The sequence below is a fragment of the Rhinichthys klamathensis genome, unplaced genomic scaffold, assembly GCF_029890125.1.
Source record: "Rhinichthys klamathensis goyatoka isolate OS25496 unplaced genomic scaffold, OSU_Roscu_1.1 h1tg000281l_1, whole genome shotgun sequence".
Lineage (NCBI taxonomy): Eukaryota > Metazoa > Chordata > Actinopteri > Cypriniformes > Leuciscidae > Rhinichthys > Rhinichthys klamathensis.
The window spans coordinates 543010-568377 of record NW_026606800.1 but is presented as its reverse complement, the minus strand read 5'-3'; the positions used below and the strand labels follow the sequence as shown (position 1 = coordinate 568377).

Here is a 25368-nt window from a genome sequence, read left to right as displayed (position 1 = left end):
CAGTTAATTTTAGGTTCTAGTAGTTTTAGTTTTCATTTTTATGTTTAGTTAACACTTAAAGGGATAGTTCGCCCCAAAAATAATCATTATTTACTCGTTCCAAACCTGTAAGACTTTCGTTCATCTTCAGAACACAATCTTTTTGATGAAATCCAAGAGCTTTCTGTCCCTCCATTGACAGCTACACAACTACCACTTTGACGCTTCAAAAATTCATAAAGCGATAGTAAAACTAATCCATATGAATTGAGAGGTTCATTTAAAATTTTCTGAAGAGACTCGATCGCTTTATATGATGAACAGATTTCATTTAGGCTTGTATTCACATATAAACATTCATCAGCTCACACATCAGCTGTGGTAAACGAAAGCTCAAGCATGTTCGCGTGAACGAAAGTCTTAAGGCCTGTTCACACCAGGACGAATTTCGTGCGCGATATTCACAGACGTTTAACGCCTCGTGACTAAACAAAGGGCGCCAATGTGAGTGTGCACACCGACGCGAAAAACGGCACGCATAAAAGCATAATTTTTTTTTAAACGCCTCGGGTTCGTTTTTTTGGTTTGATGCGCTGCGTCAAAAACTATCCGACCAATGAGATTGGCGCTTTTGCTCACGTGTCTGGAGCTTCTGAAGTTACAGTAAAACACAACTTGGGGGCGCTCAAACACAAAACGGTCTTGCTGAACACACATACGTAACGGCGAAGAAGATATACGCCAAGTAGCGTCTACACTGCCGGGAAGAAATAAGACGAGGAAGATGCAAGGCAAGATGAATGTAGAGCTGCTGGTCTCGTTGGTGTCGGAACATAAAGAACTATATGACAAGCGCGACAGCGACTACAAAATAGGACTATTTCTGTTTTACATTAAGCGCCATCTAATGTCAGGGAATGAATTTACATGTTCACTCGGCTCATCGTCAGCGAAAATCGCTTGGGTGTGAACACAAAAAACGCTTTGAAAAACGCTTACGAATAACGCGCGCCGATATTCGTCCCGGTGTGTACGGCCCTTTACAGGTTTGGAACAACATGAGAAAGAGTAAATGATGACAGAACATTCATCTTTGGGTGAACTATCCCTTTAAGGTCTTCAGGTGTGATCTCACCTGTAGCGATGCCATCGAACAAAGAGAGCACTCTGATTGGCTGCCTCTTCTCTGCCGCTACTGGAGAATACAACCTCGTTGGTTCCTGAGAGGGGAGAGATGAACAGATTGAGCTTTTTTGAACTTTCGCTAGTTATTTTAAAGTTATTTAAAAGACACTCTGTAGTCAATAATATTATACATTTGAATGAATGAAGAGAACAAAACTTGAACTAAAATTAGCTGAATAATGACATCATCGTCTTATGTAGAATTAGTTTCATATTTGATTAATTTTGGTAACAGCAACACAGAATTGACTTGAGCTGAATAATGACACTACTGTCTTTTTACAGCAGAATTTGAATTTGTCTCATATCTGATAATGTTTGCATCATTGATTCTGATATTTTCCTGTTTATCAAAGTTGCCAAACTGCTCCAAACTAGCTGAACTCACGAAGTCCTGGTCGTGGTTGTTGGCGAAGAACATCTGCAGTCGTTTGGTCCAGTCGTCTCTGCGCCTCAGAAGCCCGGACACGTTCCTGCTGCAACACATGTAGCAGTTCCAGGGGTCTTCACGGATAGCGGCCTGTGCCGCACCGGCCCCGACCAGCAGATCCACACACTCCACACAGAAACACCTACACACACAAAATTGATTCACACAGATCTCTCTCAGGCGGTCTACATGAACCCAGATACATTTGAAAACACACGTTTCTCTACGTTTTAAACTTTCTTCCACACTGAGACGGCATTTTTGTCCAGCGAGATTATTGAAGATGGAAACTTCTGTTTCATGCCGTCTTTAAAGCCGACTTTTGGGTTAAAAAGTATCCAAAATACATATTTGAGAAAATACATAACCAGCCAGTGTTCATAACTCTCTGCTTGCCGTAGCTCGATTCAAAGCGGTAAGCTTGTAATAATGTTTTTAATTCCAGTGGTACTGGTGGATTTCCGCGGGAGATTCGAGCATGTCTTTTGATTCATTACGTCACATCTGTACACACACATCTGTACACATAAAGAAGAGTCTCGGCTAGTCGGTTATATTGAGTGTGAGGATGTTGGAGGTGGAGATTTAAAGCCTTTTCTCACAGCACTTGATATAATTAAACTTATCAATTTGATGGCGGATCCAGAAAGGTTCAAACGACAATCACCAGTGACAACTGGAGATTCACCCGCTGTAAAATGCAAAAGACTTCGTTCGGACTTCAGAGTGGCGACAGAAAAAAAGAGACTGCAACCGGACCCATGCGAAAACAAGGATAATATCGGAAGGGCATTACATGTAGTCACGCAATGCTGACGTTGTTAACATTAACAAGTTGAGAACAAAGTATAATTTGCACGGTTTTGCGTGATATGATAAACGATTGTTAGATTTAATCAGCACGATTTACTGCAAGGTCAGAACCAGAGCAAAAGTGGATGTTTCTTACTAGTTCAGATGACATTTTCCGGTGAAAATTATTATGTTGGTCATACTTCCAAAAATAATAATCTGTGATTCTGAATGCCAGTATCCACACCGGCGCGGTGACTGACAGCCGCACACTCTCCTCAAACATTGTGTTCATCCGCGCTGTGCCGTGTCGAGGGTGTTGAACTACAACTTACGTAAAGTCGATAATTCCGCGAATGACTGCAATTGCAGATTTCGAACAGAGATGGCGACAAAGAGGAAAAACTGCAGACTGCAGCTTTAACGCTAGTGTGGATATAGAGCGCTTTAAAATATCTCCAGATTAATGTGGACAGAGCAGAAGATCCCTAAAAAAGCCACACATACACACCTGCAGCAGTTGTTGTTCCCGCACATGAGGACTTCTCTTCCTCCACAGCAGATGGTGCAGTACGACTGATAACCGTCATCGTCGTACTGATACGCACACTCCAGGAAACAATTCTGCAGGGGAACAGAAAGCCACCTCAGAACCAATCCGAAGTCAGAATGGGCTTGATTGACAGGTGGAAATGTGTGCATGTGTACCTTGCAGCTCTGGCACATGGCTCCAATAAACAGAGGATGTTCAAGAGATACGTTCTGACTTCCACAGGAAATACAGATATCTGCACACAAAAAAGACTCCATGATGATGTTTGGAATAGCACGTTACTGTACTATATTATTTATGCTGTATGCATACTATGCACATTTTGTCCTATAGAGAGCCTAAGCCCCTCCCCTCCGCTTCCGGCTCATGGGACCTTATTTCGGAAAAAATATGTATGGTAGTCAATGGCGAGAGTCAACATATCTTTTTATTCCGTCTGAACTGTGCCCTGAATCACACATATGACGTTTGTCAATTTAAAAGATAATTCTGAAAGTCAAGAAAGTCGCAGTTTGTCATAAAACAGAAGAGTAGCATTTAGTTTTATGTGAAAATCGCTCAATGAACTACATCTCCCAGGAAGCGAAACAACGAGCAAGATCCGCTGCTCGTGTGTGTGCAGTCTGGTACAAAACACTCAGGCATGACGGCGTAACGTTACGATTATAACGTAAGACTATAGAAAAAATGACAGACGTTAGCTTCAGTAAAGTTAGCTTCATTCATTGAGAGAAAATGTGCGCCTTTGGGGTTTGTAGTCTTTGTAATTACGTATTTTCACAGTCTTATACCTCAACAGTTTTACATCAAACTGCGACTTTCTTGACTTTAAAATGTATCTTTTAGATTGACAAACATCATGTGTGTTATTCAGGGCACAATTCAAACGAGATCAAAATATTTGTTGTCTCTCGCCATTGACTACCATACAATATTTTTTCCGAAATAAGGTCCCATGGTGGTCGACCGGAAGGGGAGGGACTTAGGCTCTCTATGACACTGTGACCTACTTCAATTGCCAATATATATATATATATATATATATTGTATCCCACAATGCAATGTGCTCAACTTGACTTTCTGTTTCTAATGTGATAAATGAACCAGAAGTAATATCAATCAGGATTTCTTTCCTGACTAACTTCCACAAGTTAAGATATTTTATTACATTTCTTAACTTTTGGAAATACATATCGAGGGCTTGGAGCCAGAGGGGCGTAAGTGGCTTTTGACAAACTTTACAGGAGAGACAAAACAAAATTTTGACCACACTTCGATCACCTGTATCATTAACCTTAAACCACAAAGATTGCAACCACAGGCATACTTACATGAATGAGTATTTAAGTAAAAAATGTATGGCATATTAACACAATGAACATGTTCTAAAACATTTTAAAATAAAAAAATATGTCAAAAACGTCAGATACGCCTTTTTGGCACCAAACATTTCCAAGTCTTCTATGGACACAGTGGGTGTATCTACTGAACAATGCAGAAAATAATTGATCAAAAGGGGAATTGATTGAATAATTAACACTTGAATCACACTTGAACAAGTAATTATTTTTCATTTAACTCATTCATTATTATTATTATTTTTTTATTATTATTTTTCACCTTCCCATTCTGGGCATCTGCTGAACACTACAGAATGTAATTAAAGTCACTGAACTTGCTAAACACACTTCTGATTGGCAATTCATGAGTTGTTCAATTGATTTCATTACAATTCTTTTTTTTTCAATACTCTATTCAATTGACAGTTCTCTCGTGTTCTTTTTGCTTTTTAGTTCTTTTCCCTCACCTTCCTTCCTGGAACATGAATGCCATGTGAATTAATGTAGCCTTGGCCAGAATTTCTTAACCTTTTACGTTGGTTTCTTTTCCAATTTTCAACATCTCTCTGTCTTTTTCTTCCTTTTTGTGGTGTGTTGGCATCCTCTTCCTGGCCACTTTCAACCCCTCCCTCCTAAACAGGCTCAATGTCTACTGTCTCAGTCCCTCGATCTTCTTCTGTCTCCATGTGGCCCTCATCAATTGCATGATCTGTGTCCCTGCCTGTCTCTCTTTCCCCATCTTCTGCTGTCTCCATGTGTCCCTCATCTCTCTCCCTCATCTCATGCTGTGTCCCTAAATTATATAATTCATATTTATTAATATCCTACATGAATGCCCTGATACTAATAATTCAGGGTAAGGATTAGATAAGGTAATGTTCTAACTTATTTTCTATGCAAGTCAGAACTCACTTCCTCCATCTGTCTCCATGTGTCCCTCAAGTTGATCTCTCTTCCTCACCTCATGTGGCTGTGTCCCTTAATGATTAACACATTAATATTTATTAATATAATATCCTACATGAGTGCCCTGAATCTATTAGTTCAAGGCTAGGGTAAAGTAGATTATGAGAAAGTTCAAAAGAATATTCTCTGTCAGAACACAGGCACAGTTAGCCAGATCAGACCAAACCAATGGGATTAACATTAGCCATGCTAGGCTAGGCTAACAAGGTAAGGCTCTCAAGGCATGATTATGTCTTACTGTCATCACTCTTGTGAGGAAATGCATTCAAACAACTCTGACTCATCTTCAACTTCTTCAATATACACTCACCTAAAGGATTATTAGGAACACCATCCTAATACTGTGTTTGACCCCCTTTCGCCTTCAGAACTGCCTTAATTCTACGTGGCATTGATTCAACAAGGTGCTGAAAGCATTCTTTAGAAATGTTGGCCCATATTGATAGGATAGCATCTTGCAGTTGATGGAGATTTGAGGGATGCACATCCAGGGCACGAAGCTCCCGTTCCACCACATCCCAAAGATGCTCTATTGGAGATCTGGTGACTGTGGGGGCCATTTTAGTACAGTGAACTCATTGTCATGTTCAAGAAACCAATTTGAAATGATTCGAGCTTTGTGACATGGTGCATTATCCTGCTGGAAGTAGCCATCAGAGGATGGGTACATGGTGGCCATAAAGGGATGGACATGGTCAGAAACAATGCTCAGGTAGGCCGTGGCATTTAAACGATGCCCAATTGGCACTAAGGGGCCTAAAGTGTGCCAAGAAAACATCCCCCACACCATTACACCACCACCACCAGCCTGCACAGTGGTAACAAGGCATGATGGATCCATGTTCTCATTCTGTTTACGCCAAATTCTGACTCTACCATCTGAATGTCTCAACAGAAATCGAGACTCATCAGACCAGGCAACATTTTTCCAGTCTTCAACTGTCCAATTTTGGTGAGATCTTGCAAATTGTAGCCTCTTTTTCCTATTTGTAGTGGAGATGAGTGGTACCCGGTGGGGTCTTCTGCTGTTGTAGCCCATCCGCCTCAAGGTTGTGCGTGTTGTGGCTTCACAAATGCTTTGCTGCATACCTCGGTTGTAACAAGTGGTTATTTCAGTCAAAGTTGCTCTTCTATCAGCTTGAATCAGTCGGCCCATTCTCCTCTGACCTCTAGCATCAACAAGGCATTTTCGCCCACAGGACTGCCGCATACTGGATGTTTTTCCCTTTTCACACCATTCTTTGTTAACCCTAGAAATGGTTGTGCGTGAAAATCCCAGTAACTGAGCAGATTGTGAAATACTCAGACCGGCCCGTCTGGCACCAACAACCATGCCACGCTCAAAATTGCTTAAATCGCCTTTCTTTCCCATTCTGACATTCAGTTTGGAGTTCAGGAGATTGTCTTGACCAGGACCACACCCCTAAATGCATTGAAGCAACTGCCATGTAATTGGTTGATTAGATAATTGCATTAATGAGAAATTGAACAGGTGTTCCTAATAATCCTTTAGGTGAGTGTAGGATTCATCAGTTTGTTTCATAATATTCATCAAAATCGTTTCTGCCTCAGACAGTTCCATGTCTGCAGTTGTGTCAGCCATTTTGAATGCAGTTTTAGGGCACCAACTACACTTACGCCCTTCTGGCTCTGAACAAAAATGTGGGTCCTACATGTATTTTTCAGAGCCAGAAGGGCGTAAGTGGACTTACGCCCTTCTGGCTCCAAACATTACTTACACTTTTGTGTTAGGTCTGTATTGTTTTGTTGCTTTATTCAATACAGTTTGATCTCAGATAGGTCTTTTTGGCACAACTAGATAGAGCTCATCAAGACCTTTAATTTGATATATAGAACTCATTTTCGCCCAAAATGCCACTTACGCCCCTCTGGTTCCAAGCCCTCGATATATTCACACACTCATGCATATACTTGTAATGGTAATATTGACCACTAGAATTGAAAAGATTATAATGTCCGCAACACTGCTACTTACTCCCATATTTTAATAAAAAAGGCAACGTTTGCCAGAAGGTGGGATGTGCACACAACAACTTGTTTAAAAATATTGACCACTAGCCCTTGTGTATTCCCGAAAGGAGGTTCGTGGAGTCAAAATGCAGTTCTAATGTCCTAATACTGGTGGTTTACAACATACTCATGAATATGCATAAGTACGTACTTCTAGCAGGGAAAATTATTTTGATGTAGAAGCAAAGTATTGATGATGCCCAAATCTATGCTAAACAGTGTCACTAAACTGGATGTTATGTTTCAGGTCAGTTTTGTTTAAAAAGAGCAAACGTCCAGGGGTCAAAGGTCACACTCACCTTCGATATTGCGACACTTCTGCCTGACTTCATACACGAGTCTCTCTGAGGAAAACAAAACATGCGTTAACAATCGCTATGAAATGTGAAGACAGTTTGCTTTGGCACATGTGTGTGTTTGTGATACCTCGGGTTCCTTCATCTATAATCTCTTTGATTTTGGGTTTCTCAACACTGTTCTTCCTGGGTTTCTTGGCAGGGGGCGGAGCTGTGTACGCAGCAGCCTCAGGCTCCACCCACATCTCTGGATACACCTCAGTGTAAGGGTTCCGCTCCGCTAGAGCACACACACACACACACACACATACACACGATTACACACAGAAATGCAATGTCTCTAATATCTCAATTGTTTCTATAAGATAGAAATTAAAAGTGTTTTGCTTCTCAGATGTTTGTACTGATAATAAGTCCCTGGTAATTCAGAAGAGCTATCAAAAATATTCTTTGAGCAATACAATAAATGATACATTTAATTAATCAAAATAAAATGTAAATAAAATTGAAGTAATATTTTTTTACATAAAAAAAAAAATATATATATATATATATATAACAAAATATAATAAATAATAAAATAATTTAATTAAAATAAAATAAACATCAGTAATATGACAAAAACACAATAATAAATCTAAATAAAATAAATATCATTAATTAAAATAAAACATAATAAATAATATGACAAAAAAATAGGGATGGGACGATTACCGGTTTCACGATAAACCACGATAAAATGTCCTGGCGGTTAGTATTATCGTTTAAAATTTAATTATCATAAAAACCGTGTTTTTAACCACAGAAATAATTTCAGGGACATGAAATATTGAATTGTGATTAACTTAATGTTTTTAAATCTTGCCGGTTTATAAATCCATTATACAAGTTACAGTGTCCAAATCAATCGTAAAGTAAATGTGATCACTACAACAATATTGTAGTAGTATTAATACTAAATTACTCTGATTTAATTTTCAATACAATCAAAACTGAGACGCAAGACATACACATTTGAATGAAACCAGAGATTGCGTCCACGGTGATCCGAGACATGGATGTGCGCTGTGTAGTGCTTTGCTATTTACAACAGTCATTATAAGTATTCCAGTAGTTTAGTCACCCTGACCCAACCAATATATTTTGTTCATTTAAAGTGTGTGTGCGTGCGTGCGTGTGAGTGTGTGTGAGAGAGAGAAAGCGATTTATTATTTATTAATAATAATAATAATATTCAGTCATACACACATCCATAAGTGTTATTATCATTATTAATGATAGGGTTTAATGACGGGTTCATTAAAACCTGCACTAGGAAAACTTATACCTCTCACTCTCAGGGCTCCATGTTAATGTTAATATAATGTTGATGCTTAAAAAAGTGCATATAGCTGCTAGCCTGCTAATTGTATTTTTTGTTTGTTGATTTTCAAATGTTTTCAGGGTGAGCATCAGTTCTTTTTGAACATTTCCATCTCATTTTAACAAAACCGTGATAATATTGATAATCGTGATAACTTTGGTCACTATAATCGTGATATTAAATTTTCATACCGTCCCATCCCTACAAAAAAACAATAATAGTTTAATCAAAATAAAATAAATATCATTAATATTATGAAAATAAAACATATACAATAAATACAATAAAATTAGGACTGTTAACGCATGCTTTTAATTTAAAATCCTTAACGCGTTAAAATAATTTAATCAAATAAATGACTGAAGCATGTAGAATTGCGTGATTAATGTCATTTATATCACACAGTTAGATTAGATTAGTTTAAAGATAAAGATAAATGGTGTATGCTTAACTCCAGCGTGATTAATTGCAATACATTTTTTTTTATCTATTGACAGCCCTAAATAAAATGTAATAAATAATAAAAAACAATAATACCTTTATAAAAATTAAATAAATGCCATTAATTAAAAAAAATCAAAATAAAGATTATAATAAATTACATTATATTGATATGTATAACTTATATAATAATACTTGTGGTAGTAATAAAAGGGGTGGGAATTGGCAAAAATGACAATTCAATTGTATTGCGATATTTGGGCCACGATTCAATATTATTGCGATTCTTAACATATTGCGATACACCAAATATTGTGATTCGATTCTGCAATATATTGCGATTCATGTCCCCCATATATTATTCAAAGGCATTACAAAAAATTCGGAAAATAAGACCGCTCAACTCACTTCAAATGTCACATTATTTAAACACAATAGACGAGTATCATAAAGCAGACATAATAGAGTAACATAAATCTGAGAATAATCATATAAATAAGAATAACTTGTAAATGTAAATTATCAAGAGTAAGCTCCGAGAAAACCAATGGAGAAAACCCGAAAGTAAAACAGATCATTTTATAATTAAACATTGCAATACTTTGCGCTATTGTATGGATATAATTGCGTGTGCAAAATATCACGATACTGAACAGAATCGATTTTTTCCCCCACCACTAATAAATAATAAACTATAAATAAGTGAAATCAGCTGGTACCAGGTGGCGGCTCCAGGCCTTTGGCACCGGAGGGGAGGAACCCAGCACTGGCCCATTCAATCATCTGCCGAGTCATCAGCTCTACACTCTTCCCCGAGTCCGAGTCGTCCGTGGACACACACGCAGGGAACGGTTTACCTGCACGCGTACTCGCCGTCTGTCCAGATCCACACACAAACAGCATGAGAAAACACACACATGCTGGTCTATACGCCTATTTACACCCATGAAAACTACATGTGTAAGATATAGTTTAGTCAAAGACATTATCAGTAAGTAAACCAGGGCAATAACACACATGATGGAGAAATATCATGTTTGTTTCTGAATGGCTTGCCTGTAAAACTTCATAGATGGCTTTTCTGTACATGGGCTGTTTGTTGTAGGTGGGCTGATGATAAGATGTGCAAAACGTACTCAAGGGCAACAGCTTTTCCACACACACCTGAGAGAGGGAGGGATGTTCACTGTAATGTCTGTTATCAGCACTCATGAAGGATCCTGATTGGGCGACTGACTCACCACTGAGAATTTACCATCCCCAAACCACATGACCCAGCGGGTTCCTTCAGCGGCCCGACTGCGACTCGTCATCCACCACGACACGATCCGGCCGGGCCACCAGGAGAATCCCCGTAACTTTCCCCAGATGAGCTCTCCGATCCCGAAGCCACGGCCGTCCTGAGAAACATCAGCTTCAGCTTAACCTCACATACCAAAGGTCATGTATAACTCAACAACAAATGGTCGCTGAAAAAACCTTCAAAAATGCTAATCATCAAAATCAGGAGGTCAAACTAAATTTTATGTGAGCTGTTTTATTTCACGTGAGGTTTGCAATTTATTCCAGTAATTATTTATACAGTTTTCTGTGATGAATTGCAATATTGTTTTATTTAATATTAATTTACTAATAATTTGTTTTTAATATGATCAGTTTTAAAATGTATCATAAAATTAATAATATATTATTTAATATTGTTATCCAATTAATGATACAATTTGAATTTATATACATTTGAATTTATAATCACAATAAATATATTTAGGGATTGAATCCACAAATTAATGTAATGTAATATAGAATTAATGAAGCACATTTTAATGGGAATATTTCATAAGTAACATTCCCAATGCTTTTGACCCATTCAAGTATAAGTATGAAATGATAATAAATATGATTTTCTTGTGATTATTATTATTAAATAAAAAATTATTCTGTAATAATACTATTGTACTTTTTGTTAATTTATACAAATCATAATAAATATATTTAAGCATTAAGTCCTCAAACAAATATAGTTTTATTTTAAAGTATATTTTAAGTAATATTTGCAACTTTTTCATAAGCCACATTCCCACTGTTTTTGACCCATTCAATATGACTATAAAATAATAATAAATACTATTTTTATTGTGATTACTATTAAATAATTTTTTTTACTAGTTTCAGTTTTACTAGTTTAATTTTAATAATTTGCAATAATACTAAATATTAAAGAAAATAAGATATGATCTGTAATAATAATTAGTGCTAATTTATTTATATTGATATGTATAACTTATATAATAATAGTTGTAGTAGTAATTATTAATTATAATGATAAAAAATAAATAATAATAAACTAATATTATTAAATAAAAATATGAAATAAAGGAAAAAATAATATGTAATAATAATATTGCTTCAATCATAATAAGCATTAAGTCCTCAAACAAATGCAGAATCAACATAAATGAAGTATACTTTAAATAATATTTGTTTAATGGCAACTTTTTCATAAGCCACAATCCCAGTGTTTTTGACCCATTCAATATGACTATAAATATGACTCTTTATTTTATTAGGATTACTATTAAATAAAAATATTATTAATTAAGAAATATTTTGCAATAATACTAAATATTAAAGAAAATAATATATAATCTGTAATAATAATATTGTACTGTTTGTTTATTCATATCAATCACAATAAATTCTCAAATGAACGTAGAAACAACATAAATTATATTAATAGCATAATTTTAACCAAAACTTGAGATGCAAAAATTATCCTGATAAATGCATGTAAAACATTTGCGTTAAAAGTGAACGAAAAACCTTTAATTGTTTTTTTAAAGTCAGTCAACACCAGTCTGTAAACTACCAATGAAGAGTGACTCTTATTATTAAGAGTGATGGTTCAGCACAGATATTCACCTCGTACTCCAGATCCATCTCTGAGGATCTCGCCATCACCTTGTTGCCGCAGGCGACAGGAGGCGGCTCAGGCGTCATGGCAACCGTTGGGGAGGCGGGGTCAGTGTGCTGCTGCTGAGGTGTGGGTGTGGATGGGAGGTTGATGACTGGCTCCTCCTCCTCCTTCTGAGAACTCACTGTTGATTGGTCGTCCATCGTGTCACTCATGGTGGTCACCGGGTGGGTCTTCTCCTCCTTAAAGACACGGAAACAACAAACACATGCGGTCAAAACAAGCTGAAATACAGAAACAAAGGATTTTTACTCATATTGCTTGCAAATGAAAAGCAGACACGTTTTTATGTAAACTTCTTTTGCCAGCCAGGCAACACACTAGATTGTATGTGTGTGTGTGTGTGTGTTTCGGTAAATATTGATTTGAAATCACTGTGGAAATGTAGCCTACAGGTTTTTACTGTCATGTGAGGACAAACTCTCAGCTAACAGGAGACAAGATGTCTCTCTGTGTGTATCAGACTCCAGAATCACTGGCATCCTGGAAATAAATGCTTGTTTACATGGACTGTAGAAATCCAACCGTTTAGACAGTTCCTAGAACCGCTTCATTTACACTTCAATTCACATGCATGATGATTCTGAGTAAATATGCATCTTCATAATCTTTGTTTCTATAGTCTTTTATTGCAAAACCATGTCGAGTTACACTGCCATTCAAAAGTTTCGGTCAGTCAAATGTAATGTTTTTTAAAGTAGTCTTCTGCTCACCAAGGCTGCATTATTAAAAATACAGTAAAAACAGTAATATTGTGGAATATTTTCTCTTTTAATATATTTTAAAAATGTAATTTATTCCTGTGATCAAAGCTGAATTTTCAGCATCATTCCTCCAGTCTTCAGTGTCACATGATCCTTTACAAAAGACTAGTTGTGCTAGCGCATTTAGAGTTGTAAGGCTGGTGCCGGTATGTCTGATCGACCCCTCAATGTGACAAAAGGCCCTCCGGGGAATTAACACTTGAACTATCCCTTGAATATGTAACTCCCTCTTGCATATGTAACAGGAACTTTGGAGAAGCAGCACGCAGTGCAGTTCACACTTCACCCACACTGTCTTCCCCACATCCCCCTCCTCCTCACCTGAAATACACTGAAACCTTATGCAATGTTATGTGTGTACAAAAATGTAACTACTCATGTTTGGTGTCTTTTGATGTATCACAATGCGCCTGGTGACATGGTCTCATTCCCCCAACTATGATGAAAGGCTAAAAGAAGTTATGAAATGTGAGAAAAGTGATGTGTCCCATAATAGCCTCATTCAGACTACCTCCTGTATGTAAAATCAGGCAGACCTCACAGTGTGAGCCCCTGAATAAACAACCAAGATCTAATTATAATGACAGACATCACCATTTGGTAACAATTGAATTATCTGGGTTTATAAGGAAAAGCAGCAGAAATGTTCGGGGAGTCTGTAGGTTGACTGCCCACACAACCGCTGTGTGTAATTTTGTTGACAGGTAACAATTTCTACAAATTCTGTGATTTCTGAATTGATATGCTTAACTGATGATTTTATCCTCTGAATTGGATTTGAAATGATTACATCATTACCTGATCAATAAATTGTAAACGTTTGATTTTATTCTAACCGACTCTGAGAATTGTTTTTCCCCGAGTAGATTATCGGATTCGTATATTTCCACAAGTTTGCGTCAGAGTTTAGTGACGACTAATATCTGATATCAGATTCAAGTGTACTTGAATGAGGAGACGGGTAGTTTCCGTCTAGAATCAGCTAATGCTGTTTGATCTAGATTTGGGTACGTCTAAATACCTCTGTTCTAATTTAATGTTACTTTAGATAAGTGCACGCTACTAAAGTAAATTATTGAATAAGTTCCTGAGGTGGCATTCAAGGGGGCTGTGTATATGTCTTCGATTTTGTACGTGTGAATTACGGCAAATCCCAGACATTCAGCCAATTACCTCTGTTTTGATAATCGGAAACTGACGAGATTGTGCCGGAGACCTGGTGAGGAACTCGAAGTGATATAGTTTCCTGATCGAGCGGATAAAATATAATCAGAGTTTAAAGAATAAACAAACCTTCGCTAACGTTTAATGATGCACGGATATCATTAAAACCTTTTCATTTATGGAGTCAGATAATAACGAGATAATACATGAGAAAATATATTGCATTTAATCTTGTTGTGTTGCGTGAAAGGAAAGGCAAGTAATACGCAGAGTAACCTTCTACCGCTGATTGGATGCCGAATTTGGACCAATCAAGCCGGACTTTACAGAGTGCATGCTTTCACTGCGTGATATAGTCTATTAAAATGCATTTAAAAAAGCCCTCAATATTCAAGATGAGGGAAAAATAACTCACATTTTCACACTAATAATAATTTCACACAAAGAGTGCCATTTATTCTCAAAATATCAGCATGATTACAAATGTGATATAGATCCTTTCAGGCATATTAGAAACTGGGTTTGGAAGGAGGCACACGGACTCTAATCTTCCTGAGGATGTCAACAAGATTCCCGTGACGTCGAAAACAACATTACAGATCCAGCACCACTGACTCAGGAAAGGAAAATTACAAATGAGATCAATAACGGTTCCCACTAGCCATTTTTCATTGTTAACCCATTAAAACCGGATCACACATCTGTGTGTGTTTACCTTTAAGACCGGATCGCGCATCTGTGCGTAGTCACCATTAAGCCCGGCAAACGCGTCTGCATCATTTTGAGCGGTGTCGGCTTTTTACTCCATGTTTTTATCTGCTATAGAGCCTGAGAAATTAAGATTTTAGTAGGCTTGGACAAATTTTGACAAATATTTCTGGAAACCCTAAGGTTTTGGGAGGGGGTTTACAGAAAAGTACTTTTTTAGGCCTAAATTAGATGTTAAATTACTTTCTCCTATCCCGAATAAATTACTTTAAGTAAACCATTTATATGTAAGTTTCCCTGAACAGTCTATTCAAAACATTGCTCCGTCCGTTTGAGCACCCTGACAAAACCTCGCAGAACTTTTCGCAGTTTCGTTCTCGATGCTTAGGCTTCTTTTGTAACTACTGTATGTGAGAGTGAAACTTTGATTCCTTTGAGCAGCTGTTGGTTCCTCTGGTGTGAACTTTTGCAGGAAGGTCATAAGCGCCTCATTTGACCTTTAACCCCGCTAAACGGCCAACCACAGAGCAGCTAATCGCACAGAGACAGAGACACTAAATACAGAAGGACAGGCCTGTTTGACGGGTCAATGGAGACACATTAACTCTACAGAAAGTGGAGTCCAACAGTTTTTTCCTCGTGAGGGATGGAAGCAGAAGATGAACCTGGTATAAACATCCATCTCAGGTGCTCAGCGTGAAAGAAAGCTTTAAACATCATGCATATAGTTTGGCGATCTAATCAGAAAAATAAATAATCCTCACATATGCAAAAGTGTGTGATGTTGTTCTCATCGGTACTCTCTTGTGAGATGTGTGTGTAGTCTGGAAGTGCTGCTGATTACAGAATTATAATTAGCTTTACAAATTCAAGTTCAAGAACATGAACACACACACACACACACACACACACACTAGGTCAAACCCTAGTGAGCGGCCTTGCTTTTTTTTTTTGGAAAGAAATAGAATACTTTTATTCTGCAAAGAATGCATTAAATTGATCACAGATGAAAAAAATAACATTTATAATGTTGCAAAAAATTTATCAGAGAATATTGATAATAGGAAGAAACATTTCTTGAGGATCAAATCATCATATTAGAAGGATTTCTGAAGGATCATGTGACACTAAAAAGACTGGAGTAATGATGCTGAAAATTCAGCTTTGATCACAGCAATAAATCAGTTTACTACATATTCAAATTGAAAACAGTTCTTTCAAATCGTAATATTTCACAATGTTCACTGTATTTTTGATCAAATAAACGCAGGTTTGGTGAGCAGAAGAAACAGTTTTTTGTAGTGTATTCAAATCAGATTATAAATATTTTACTTCTCTGTCACAAATCATTCACCTTAAAAACAATAGCTGGAAGTTTTGGTACACTAAACAAAACAGGTGACATCTTTATCAAGAAGACGATTTGCTCTTTTAACGATTGCTACAGCCGTCATGAGGATTATGATTTCTCTCTTTCATTTTTATGCGATTGTTCTGTCTCCTCCTCATGTCTCTGTTACAAGAGAGTTTGATGTTAGCATGCTGGAAACATGACACATAATTATGATGCACAAACACAAATATTGGGTAAAATAACCTTTTTTTTTATTCGAGTTTTTCACAGAGCAATGCATTCTGGGATCGCTTAACTCGTGATAAATATATGCGATGCTGACAGGGGTGGAGCTAGACTCTCAGTACAGTGGGGGCGGAGCTTCATCATGGGGCCCTCTGCTACCAAGTCATTTTAAAATTAAAACCGTAAAGAAAAAAGGAAAATATCTGATGAATGCATATGTAATAATGTGTCACTTGTTGAGCCAAGTAAGCTTATATGTTAAATAAAACACAAAGGCTATCTCGTTCTTTTCAGAGAACAGTCTGTTTTCTTTCGTTTTGAATTGTTCTGTAAAAGTACACATTTCGAGCTTTCTATAGATATATTTCTCATGTGTGTGAGGCAAGTAGGCCTACTCTGTGTTTCGGTTCATTTATGACTCACAAGACGAGCTCCAGTTCACGCGCCGGCACCTCCGTGTCGTGATTATCTATTGTCTGCTATATTTACTTCTTATTTATTAAATCCAGGCAATTGGTTGATGAAACATTGATTAAAATGAAGGTACAATTAATACAAAACGAAATTCGCCTTAATGAATGGCTTTATACTTTATGTTTGATGTCTCTGGGAAAGTTTTAAAGCAGTCTTTCAGTGCCACTTTCAGAGCGCTCACGTCCGTAACGTGGAACTGTCTCGTAACATTGTTTTTCCCTCATAAATGCGAACACGAAAAATAAGACAAAAGGAATATTTTGTTCTGTGGAGAGCCAGCCCTTCTTCATCCGGTGGGTATTACTTTTTGTACTTTTGCCACCTAAAAGTTAAAGTTTTTTTGTATCACGTCCGTGTATTTCCCTCATATTAAATATAAAACGCATGTGTAGACTGATATTTTTCTAATGTCTGGAGTCTGGACAGACGTTTCAATATATTGGTATTAAATGCATTTTCTGAGAATTTACATTTCCAGTTTTTTACCAAATGTCACGTCCATAACGCTGGAATTGCCCAATTTTAAAGAAATTATCCTCAACTAGTTTTGTGGTGTAGTGTAGGTCTACATATTTTATAATGTTAACTTCAAACAATAGCCTACTAATAGTAATTTAAAGATGTGGTAGCATTGGATCTGGACGGGAAGGATAACGCTGGGAGTTGGAGTGTGTCGCGATTCTGCCTTCTCACTCACATTTCGGTTTCATATCGCATATCAGCCATAATTTCTACTAAAGAAAATTACAAAAAATAGTAACGCACAGTAATTTGGATCAGTAATTTTAATGTGATTACTGGTTTGGAAATAGTAACGCGTTATTACTCGTTACTGAAAAAAGTTACCGGCATCACTTCTGGCGAGGGCCCCATTCCTGTCCAGTGACGCAAGATCGGCGGCTTTTGAGGGGCCCCTAATTGGCACGGGGCCCTGGGGCGGCCGCACCCAAGCACCCATGCTATCTCCGCTACTGGATGCTGCATTAGAATTTGGCCAAATTGTCAGAAGGCAGCATAACATTGCCGCCTACCTTTGGGACCAGCCTTTATTCCAATCGAACGCACCTTTGATGCCTTAAAATACTCCCTAAGTAGGCAGATCACCAGGTTCTGGAAGAGAGCTACTATCTGAGGCAGATTGCCTGTCCTCTTCCAGTCGTGTCTCCATGACGTTATAGTGGTTGTGTTGGTGGTTACCCAGCAGTCCCTGGCAAACGGCCCAGTGCACCCTGGGAAATGCGGTCTTAACAGATTACCTAATTTCCTGCTGCAGCCCACAGTACGCAAGCTTCCTAAAAACACTTTACTGGCACTCTATAAATGGCAAGTCTTTCTTTGTGCCTACAAGTAGAAATCTTCAGCAAGCTTCTCATGAAAAGCATGTGAACGTCTCCCACTATGACCTGAACACGCCCTCTGACCCCTCGGACTCTGTGACGACCCTTGGCTTTACGACAAGTTTCAAGGGCTGAGAGCTTTATGATCGTGACCCAGGCGTGGACGACCTCTGACCCCAACCTCACCGTGACCCTGAAGTCTCTCAGGCTCATTTCTATACAAACGTCACTCCTGTTGGTAAAGCATTTAGACACTTTATCAAACACAGTTTGGGATTGGCAATATTTTGTAATTTTTTACTCTTCTGCTCACCAAGACTGCATTTATTTGATCAAAAATACAGTTAAAACAGTGATATTGTGAAATATTTGTGAATAACACCGGTATACTTTGAATGGGAGCAGGATATTAATTTATTTTATTTTATTTATCAGTATAGCTAGTGAGCCAACTATTTCTGGCTTATAATTTTGAGTGATAGATGTCGTATTTAATTTAGCCTATTTTTCTACAGTTTTTACTGTGTTGACAGTGTTAACAAATATAATTCTTGTATTGCCAACATTTTATATTTGTTATCCCCAATCACTCTCTCTTTCTTTAGGCCATGTGTCCACCAAAGTGTTTTCAGCCAGCTGAAGTGGAACTGTTACTAGTATCTCATTTCACAGATAGGAATTTGTTTTGTTTCTATATAAAATGTCAATACAATGTAAAGTATTTGCTCTGGCTCTTGTTTAAATGATTTTGTTCAGTTATTATGCTTCTTGTTGTCATCTGTTGTGCAAGCAGAATGTGGCGGTTGGTCGTGTTGTATTTGTCCCGCCCCTCCTGCACTGTGATTGGATGGCTGGGTAAAAAGTGACAGTGATGAGCCAAAAGCGTTTTACCCAAAGTTGAACATTCTTCAACTCTTGGAAACCGGGAAAAAACAGCAAGCATTTAGTGTGTAATAGACACTCAGTGCCTCTTCACGCTGCTGGCTTTTTAAAAACGCGGCGCTTCCATTATAAACAATTGGAAAAATATGCTAGCCTGTGTCCCTTGGTGGATTTAGGGGCAGTTGTGGGCTAACGGTGAGAGTATGTAACCTAATGGTTACACTTGAATACTCTTCACTGTATAAATGGAATATAACTAATATAATTAATTAATACAATGGGGGTTATGCGGAGCGCCCAACGTTCGAACCGGAAAACAGGTCTAAGCATTTCCGGTTTGCAGTAGTTAGGTGATCTCTGAGGTAATTTAAAGGATTAGTTCACCTCAAAATGAAAATTTCCTGATAATTTACTCACCCCAATGCCATCCAAGATGTTCATGTCTTTCTTTCTTCAGTGGAAAAGAAATTTAAGATTTTTGAGGAAAACATTTCAGGATTTTTCTCCACACAATGGACTTCAAGCAACATGTTGAAGTCCAAATTAATGCAGTTTAAAAGGTTTTTGAAGTGCTTCACTGGGCAGCCCGCCCAGTGCAACGTGACAGAAATACACACCCAGTAACTGACAAAACATCAGTGGTGTATAATTTGTTGCTTTTTCCCAGGGATTCTCAAACGTTTTATGGCAGCCAAACCACTTTGAATTATAATATTTACTTGAAGTCCCCCGAGATTGTAATAGTCCAAGTGACTACAGTGGCTCAACCTTAAGTTTCTGTGTTGTACGTCAGAATGTAGGCTTACTATTGGCCGACCCTGGTCATGTGTGTGATGCGTGTGACGTACAACACATAAGGCTGCGCTGTTACACTACGTGAACTCACTCAGGCCCACAGAGAAGGAAATTAATATTTTTTTTTGTTAAAAAAAACAACAAAAAATTTTTTTTTTGGGGGGGGGGGGAGGGGGGGACTTTTTGCGCACAAAAAGTATTCTCGTCGCTTGATAATCAAAAAAATTATTCAAAAAATAATAGTCGCTTGATAAACTTAAGATTGAGCCACTGTAGTCACTTGGACTATTTTAACGATGTTTTTACTAACTTTCTGGGCCGGAAAGTTTCAATTACAATAGAAGTCTATGGAGGAGTGATCCAGCTCTCAGATTTAATCAAAAATATCCTAATTTGTGTTACGAAGATGAACGAAAGTCTTACGGGGTTGGAGTAATTACTGACAGAATTTTCATTTTTGGGTGAACTAACCCTTTAACAACAAGCCGTTGTAAATTACTCCACAAACACACACCTGTGACCGCGCATTACATTAGTGTTACTGCGCAACTGCCGTTTGTGATGCTTTGTTGCTGCATGTGTTGCTTGGCAACCTCTTTGGAACTACATTGCTTGGCGGAGGAATAAATGTGTTATAATAACGTTATATTTTTTGTTGCTGGTGTTTATTTTATGAATAAAATAGATATGAATACATAGATATGTAACTGTTTTATAAAAGCAATAAGCCCCTTGAAGCCGTGTTTTACAGTGAATTTAGAACAGCTAAGAGGCGTTGTTAGGCACGACGCGGAGCGGGGCTTATTGCTTTAATATATACAGTTTATATCTATATATATCTTTCTATCTATATTTAATTTTTATGATTTAATTATTAGCTTTTCATCAACTCACGAACCCCCTGAATTTACCGCCGTTAGAGGAACCCTGCTGTCGCATAATGGTGTAAGAATTTAGTGAAATTCCTTTCAGTACAAAGTGGCCATCAATGCCATTAAAAAAAAAGCAAGAAAACGCATCAGTCTGTGACTCAAAGATATGGAAGAGTTTAAAAAAAGCAAGAAAAAAAAGCATCCAGCATAGACAGATCTATATCTCACTCTAATGGCTAATCTTTTACTCTATGTTCACAAAAGCATACTACCACTTAAGTATGCAGAGTGCTTTTTTGTTGTTGCATGGAATAACACAAATAACCTACTACATTTGCCAAAGTATGGTTACTACACTATGTCCCGCAATGCAATGCATGACTTGGTATTCCTTTTCTTGACTGACTTGAAACTTAACTGTGATTTTTAACATATTTGATCGCACTTTCAGAACAAGAGTTTTTAAAACAAAATTACATTAAAAATGCTAAATAACTATGTAGTTCCATGAACAAAAGCCATGAGGTCACTATTTAGCATACACCAGCTTAAAATATTGATCACTAATTTGCTGTATATAGTATCTAGTGCACAGTATGCACTGCATGTCTTTATGAAACCAAGAGCTACAGTACTTTTGTTTGGTTAAAGCGACACGCATGCGCACACACACACACACACACACACACACACACACACACACACACACACACACACACACACACACACAAACAGCCATGCCAGCTTTTTCTACCTTCATCCTCTGCTAAACACACACCCACATCAGTGGGTAATGTCTTTTCCACACAGTGCACACGTACCCACACACTGCTGTGTCTGATCGTCAGTCCCTCTCAGGTAGCTGTGTGTGTGTGTTCATGTGTGTAGTGTGTACGCAGGCAAAAAGACACTTTTAAAACAGAAAAGGGGGGGAGACACACACACACACACACACACACACACAATGTCTTTGTTTGGGAATCGTGGGTCACGTGACTCCATGCTGATTGGTCACAGAGGGTTTGCAAATATCGGCCGGGAGGGCGTCCGTCACAAAACCTGAACGAGAGCGGAGCGCAGACCAGACAAAAAGAGAGAAAAGAGAGCGAGTGTTTGTGCAGGTTTAGATTTGATAGTGTGTGATTCCTTTGCTGCAAGGAATTTTACGTTTCGACTGTCATTGATACTGAGAAAGGCGGGAAGGTTCAATTAAGCCACGATTTATGACCCTTGTTAAAGAAAGAGACAAACACACACACACACACACAGAGAAAGGAAACTCTTTAAGAAAACAAATGAAAAACACTATTGCAAGTAATTACATTATTCTTTATAGTGTCTACATAAACTAAACCGCTTCACACACCATGTGCGATTCTCTAAAACACACACATGTTTGTAATCAGGTCTTGTTGAAGCTGCGCCAGAGTTTGATGAGATCCAGAGGCTGCAGTGGGTGGAGTCTCCCCGACCCAAGAGAAACAGCCCTCGATGGGTGAGCCGAGGACACGGATAAACACTTTAATACTTCATGACACAAAACACTCATTCAGACAATCTTTGTTATCTAGTTCCTAGGGTTGTTTGGAGCATTATAACTAACATTACCAGGTACGTATAACATGGTTAAAACAGAGCTAAGAGCACTATGCTCTAATTGGTAGCTGAAAACATGATTATATTAGCCGAAATATTTCACACAAGGGTGTATATTTATGATTCAAAGTAAATCGGAGGAGCTTTCTGTGGAGTGAAATCCTGAATACAAAAACTTAGAGAGCAGAATTATTGTCATATAGATAGGTTAGACTAGTTTCAGTCTTACGGCGTACTAAAGGGCCACCCAGAGTCTGTTTGATGCATATTGAACACAAAAATCTGATTGGCTGGCTTTTATGCAAGGAGTCAAGGTGCACCGGTTTTCATCAGTCTGACAGGAGACAAAGCCGTGTTTACAAAGTGAAGATAAAACGAGCGCTTTTGAGGAAGAACTAGTTGCTGGATTTGCCAAAGATTGCCAGGTTTATTTCTCTGAGGCACTTAGTAGCAAATAAACTAGGTACTAGAACTAGAATGAAAAAGGTTGCATTTATTTGCAAAATAAATGGTAAAAATATGATTACAAATTAGAATCTGTTTTCTATTTGAATATATTGAAATGTAATTTATTGCTGTGATGCAAAGCTGAATTTTCAGCATCATTACTCCAGTCTTCAGTGTCACAAATTATTCTAATATATTGATTTATAATAACATGTCATATTATTGTGCTAAAACAGTTGTGCTGCTTAATATTTTAGTGGAAACGGTGATAAAAAAAATTCAGGATTTTTGATAAATAGAAAGTTCAGCATTTATTTGAAATAAACATCTTTACTGTCACTTTTGATCAATGTAATGCATCCTTGCTGAATAAAAGAATTAATTTCTTTAAAAAAAGAAAATCTTACTCACCCCAAACTTTTGAACGTTAGTGTAAAAAGCTACAAAGCGAACTGTGGTTGGTCAAGACTACACTTTGTTAGTGAGATAACTGATAAGTATGTTTGAATAAATATGTAAATATATAAACCATTCCTGTCAGAATGCAAAAAACGATATCAAACATACTACTTACATGTTTGAGACTTATTTGAATGGGAAGTAAATGGTGGAACTAATAAAACGCCACAGGAATAAAATATATATCATTAACACAGACACTTCAGAGCTGGTTTGAGTGCCTGTTCGACACACTTACACAGCACACACCTCTACAGGAAACAGGGCCTCACAATGTGGCCGAGCACTCTACTACTACAAACACTCGCTCACACACACACACACACACAGTGAGGCAAGTAGACAGTGTTTTAGCGAACCCAACCCAACTGACTTTCCACTGATGTTCACTTTCCACTCACTTCACTGGACAAAACACACACACACACACACACACACACACACACACACACAACAGAACAGTATGCATTCAACTCAAGAGTTTCAGATCTGTACCTCTCAACAATTTACTAAATTGTTTTCCATTTCTCATAAACACACTCATTTGTATCATTCGGCACCTTAGGTGTAAGGATGTGAGTTTTCCATACATCTTTAACTCAAATCATCTCAACCCTCAACAGCAGCGATTCAAAACTTTCCCTCTTTGTCTCTAAAGGAATGTTCCGTGTTCAATACAAGTTAAAGGGATAGTTCACTCTAAAATAAGTCATCATTTATTCACCCCTAGTGCTGTTTTGATGTTGTATGGCCTTCTTTCTTTTACGGACCACAAAAGAATTAGAATTAGAATTAGCAACATGGAATATACACCATGTACCTTCTTCTCTGAGAGGTGAATATATCTGTTGTGTTCGTCCTCACAAGAAGACGTTTTCACGTTTACATCTGTGTCAACTGATCAGACAAACGTAGTTCCGGTCCGGGGATATTTGACTCGGATAGTTTGTTGGGATTTCTAGGCGTCGTATTTCATGTCGTGTTTTTGTTAATCTTGATTTTTTACATTTTGTGCTTGTTCTGGACGAGTCGGAGTGAACTGCGGCGCTAATAGAGTCTCATGAACGAGCATGTCGGCCGAGGTCAAGAATTTTGTTAAAAAATACATTCAATTTCGATTTGTTTTTCACCAAACCCTATCGTATACCCCCAGAACACTTGGAATAAACGGCACGTGTGTCGCATGGGACCATTCTCTGATACTTTTGTGTTTTTCTAAAAAGCTTGATGGACTATATGGACGAGAGCGAGCGGGACATTTTTATGTCTTTCGTGGTCCATAATAGAAAGGAAATGATGACTTCATTTTAATTTTAGGGTGAAATATCCCTTTAAGTTCGACTGCATTTGTGGAATAATGTCCATTTTTGACATGTTGCTTGTGCACAAAACCGTGGGCAAAAAACACACTACATTAAAGTCACAATATAATGCAAGTAGTAACAGATCTTTTCTTCCGTATTGTGACGTACACTCGAGTGAAACAGATTATCGAAGAAGAAAGAAAATGCAGTGGATGGTAAGAAAGGAGCGGGTTTATGCGGACTAAATGATTAGAGGAGTCCTGCATACGTCACCAGAGAGACGTCTGTCATTTAACTGGAAGATCGAGTTATGATATTTTGATTAATTACAAGGTCAAAAAAAAGAAAAATAAACGTATGCACTGTCAGATGAAACTCCCACCATAAGATCTATAAAATGCATTTACTCACTACTCATACATTACTAACTACCACGATAAAATCATTTACTTGAGTAAGGTACAGTTTAACAGTATAAGCAATACACAAGTCAATCTTATTTATCAGTAAATGATGTTTACACCATGAATGATGTTCATTACTGTACTGTACTGACACTTCTTTAAAATCAGTCTGATTGGTTGCGTCCGAACTTGCATCTCTAGAGTAAGTACTTATTTTGACTAAGCAATAACTAAAA

At 37.7% G+C, this 25368-nt stretch overlaps 1 protein-coding gene across 4 annotated transcripts in view; it reads right to left on the bottom strand.

The window, feature by feature from the left end:
- The window catches only part of dnmt3aa (DNA (cytosine-5-)-methyltransferase 3 alpha a), a 55559-nt gene that overhangs the window by 5222 nt on the left and 24969 nt on the right, over nucleotides 1–25368 (bottom strand). For all 4 annotated transcript variants that reach the window (XM_056269355.1, XM_056269354.1, XM_056269356.1 and 1 more), the window contains 10 exons: nucleotides 12296–12529; nucleotides 10618–10776; nucleotides 10433–10540; nucleotides 10096–10252; nucleotides 7703–7852; nucleotides 7576–7620; nucleotides 3095–3174; nucleotides 2898–3010; nucleotides 1553–1736; nucleotides 1115–1199 (listed from right to left, as the gene is read on the bottom strand). In XM_056269355.1, coding sequence (XP_056125330.1) covers nucleotides 1115–1199; nucleotides 1553–1736; nucleotides 2898–3010; nucleotides 3095–3174; nucleotides 7576–7620; nucleotides 7703–7852; nucleotides 10096–10252; nucleotides 10433–10540; nucleotides 10618–10776; nucleotides 12296–12529 — 1315 coding nt within the window. The remainder of the gene's footprint in view (nucleotides 1–1114; nucleotides 1200–1552; nucleotides 1737–2897; nucleotides 3011–3094; nucleotides 3175–7575; nucleotides 7621–7702; nucleotides 7853–10095; nucleotides 10253–10432; nucleotides 10541–10617; nucleotides 10777–12295; nucleotides 12530–25368) is intronic.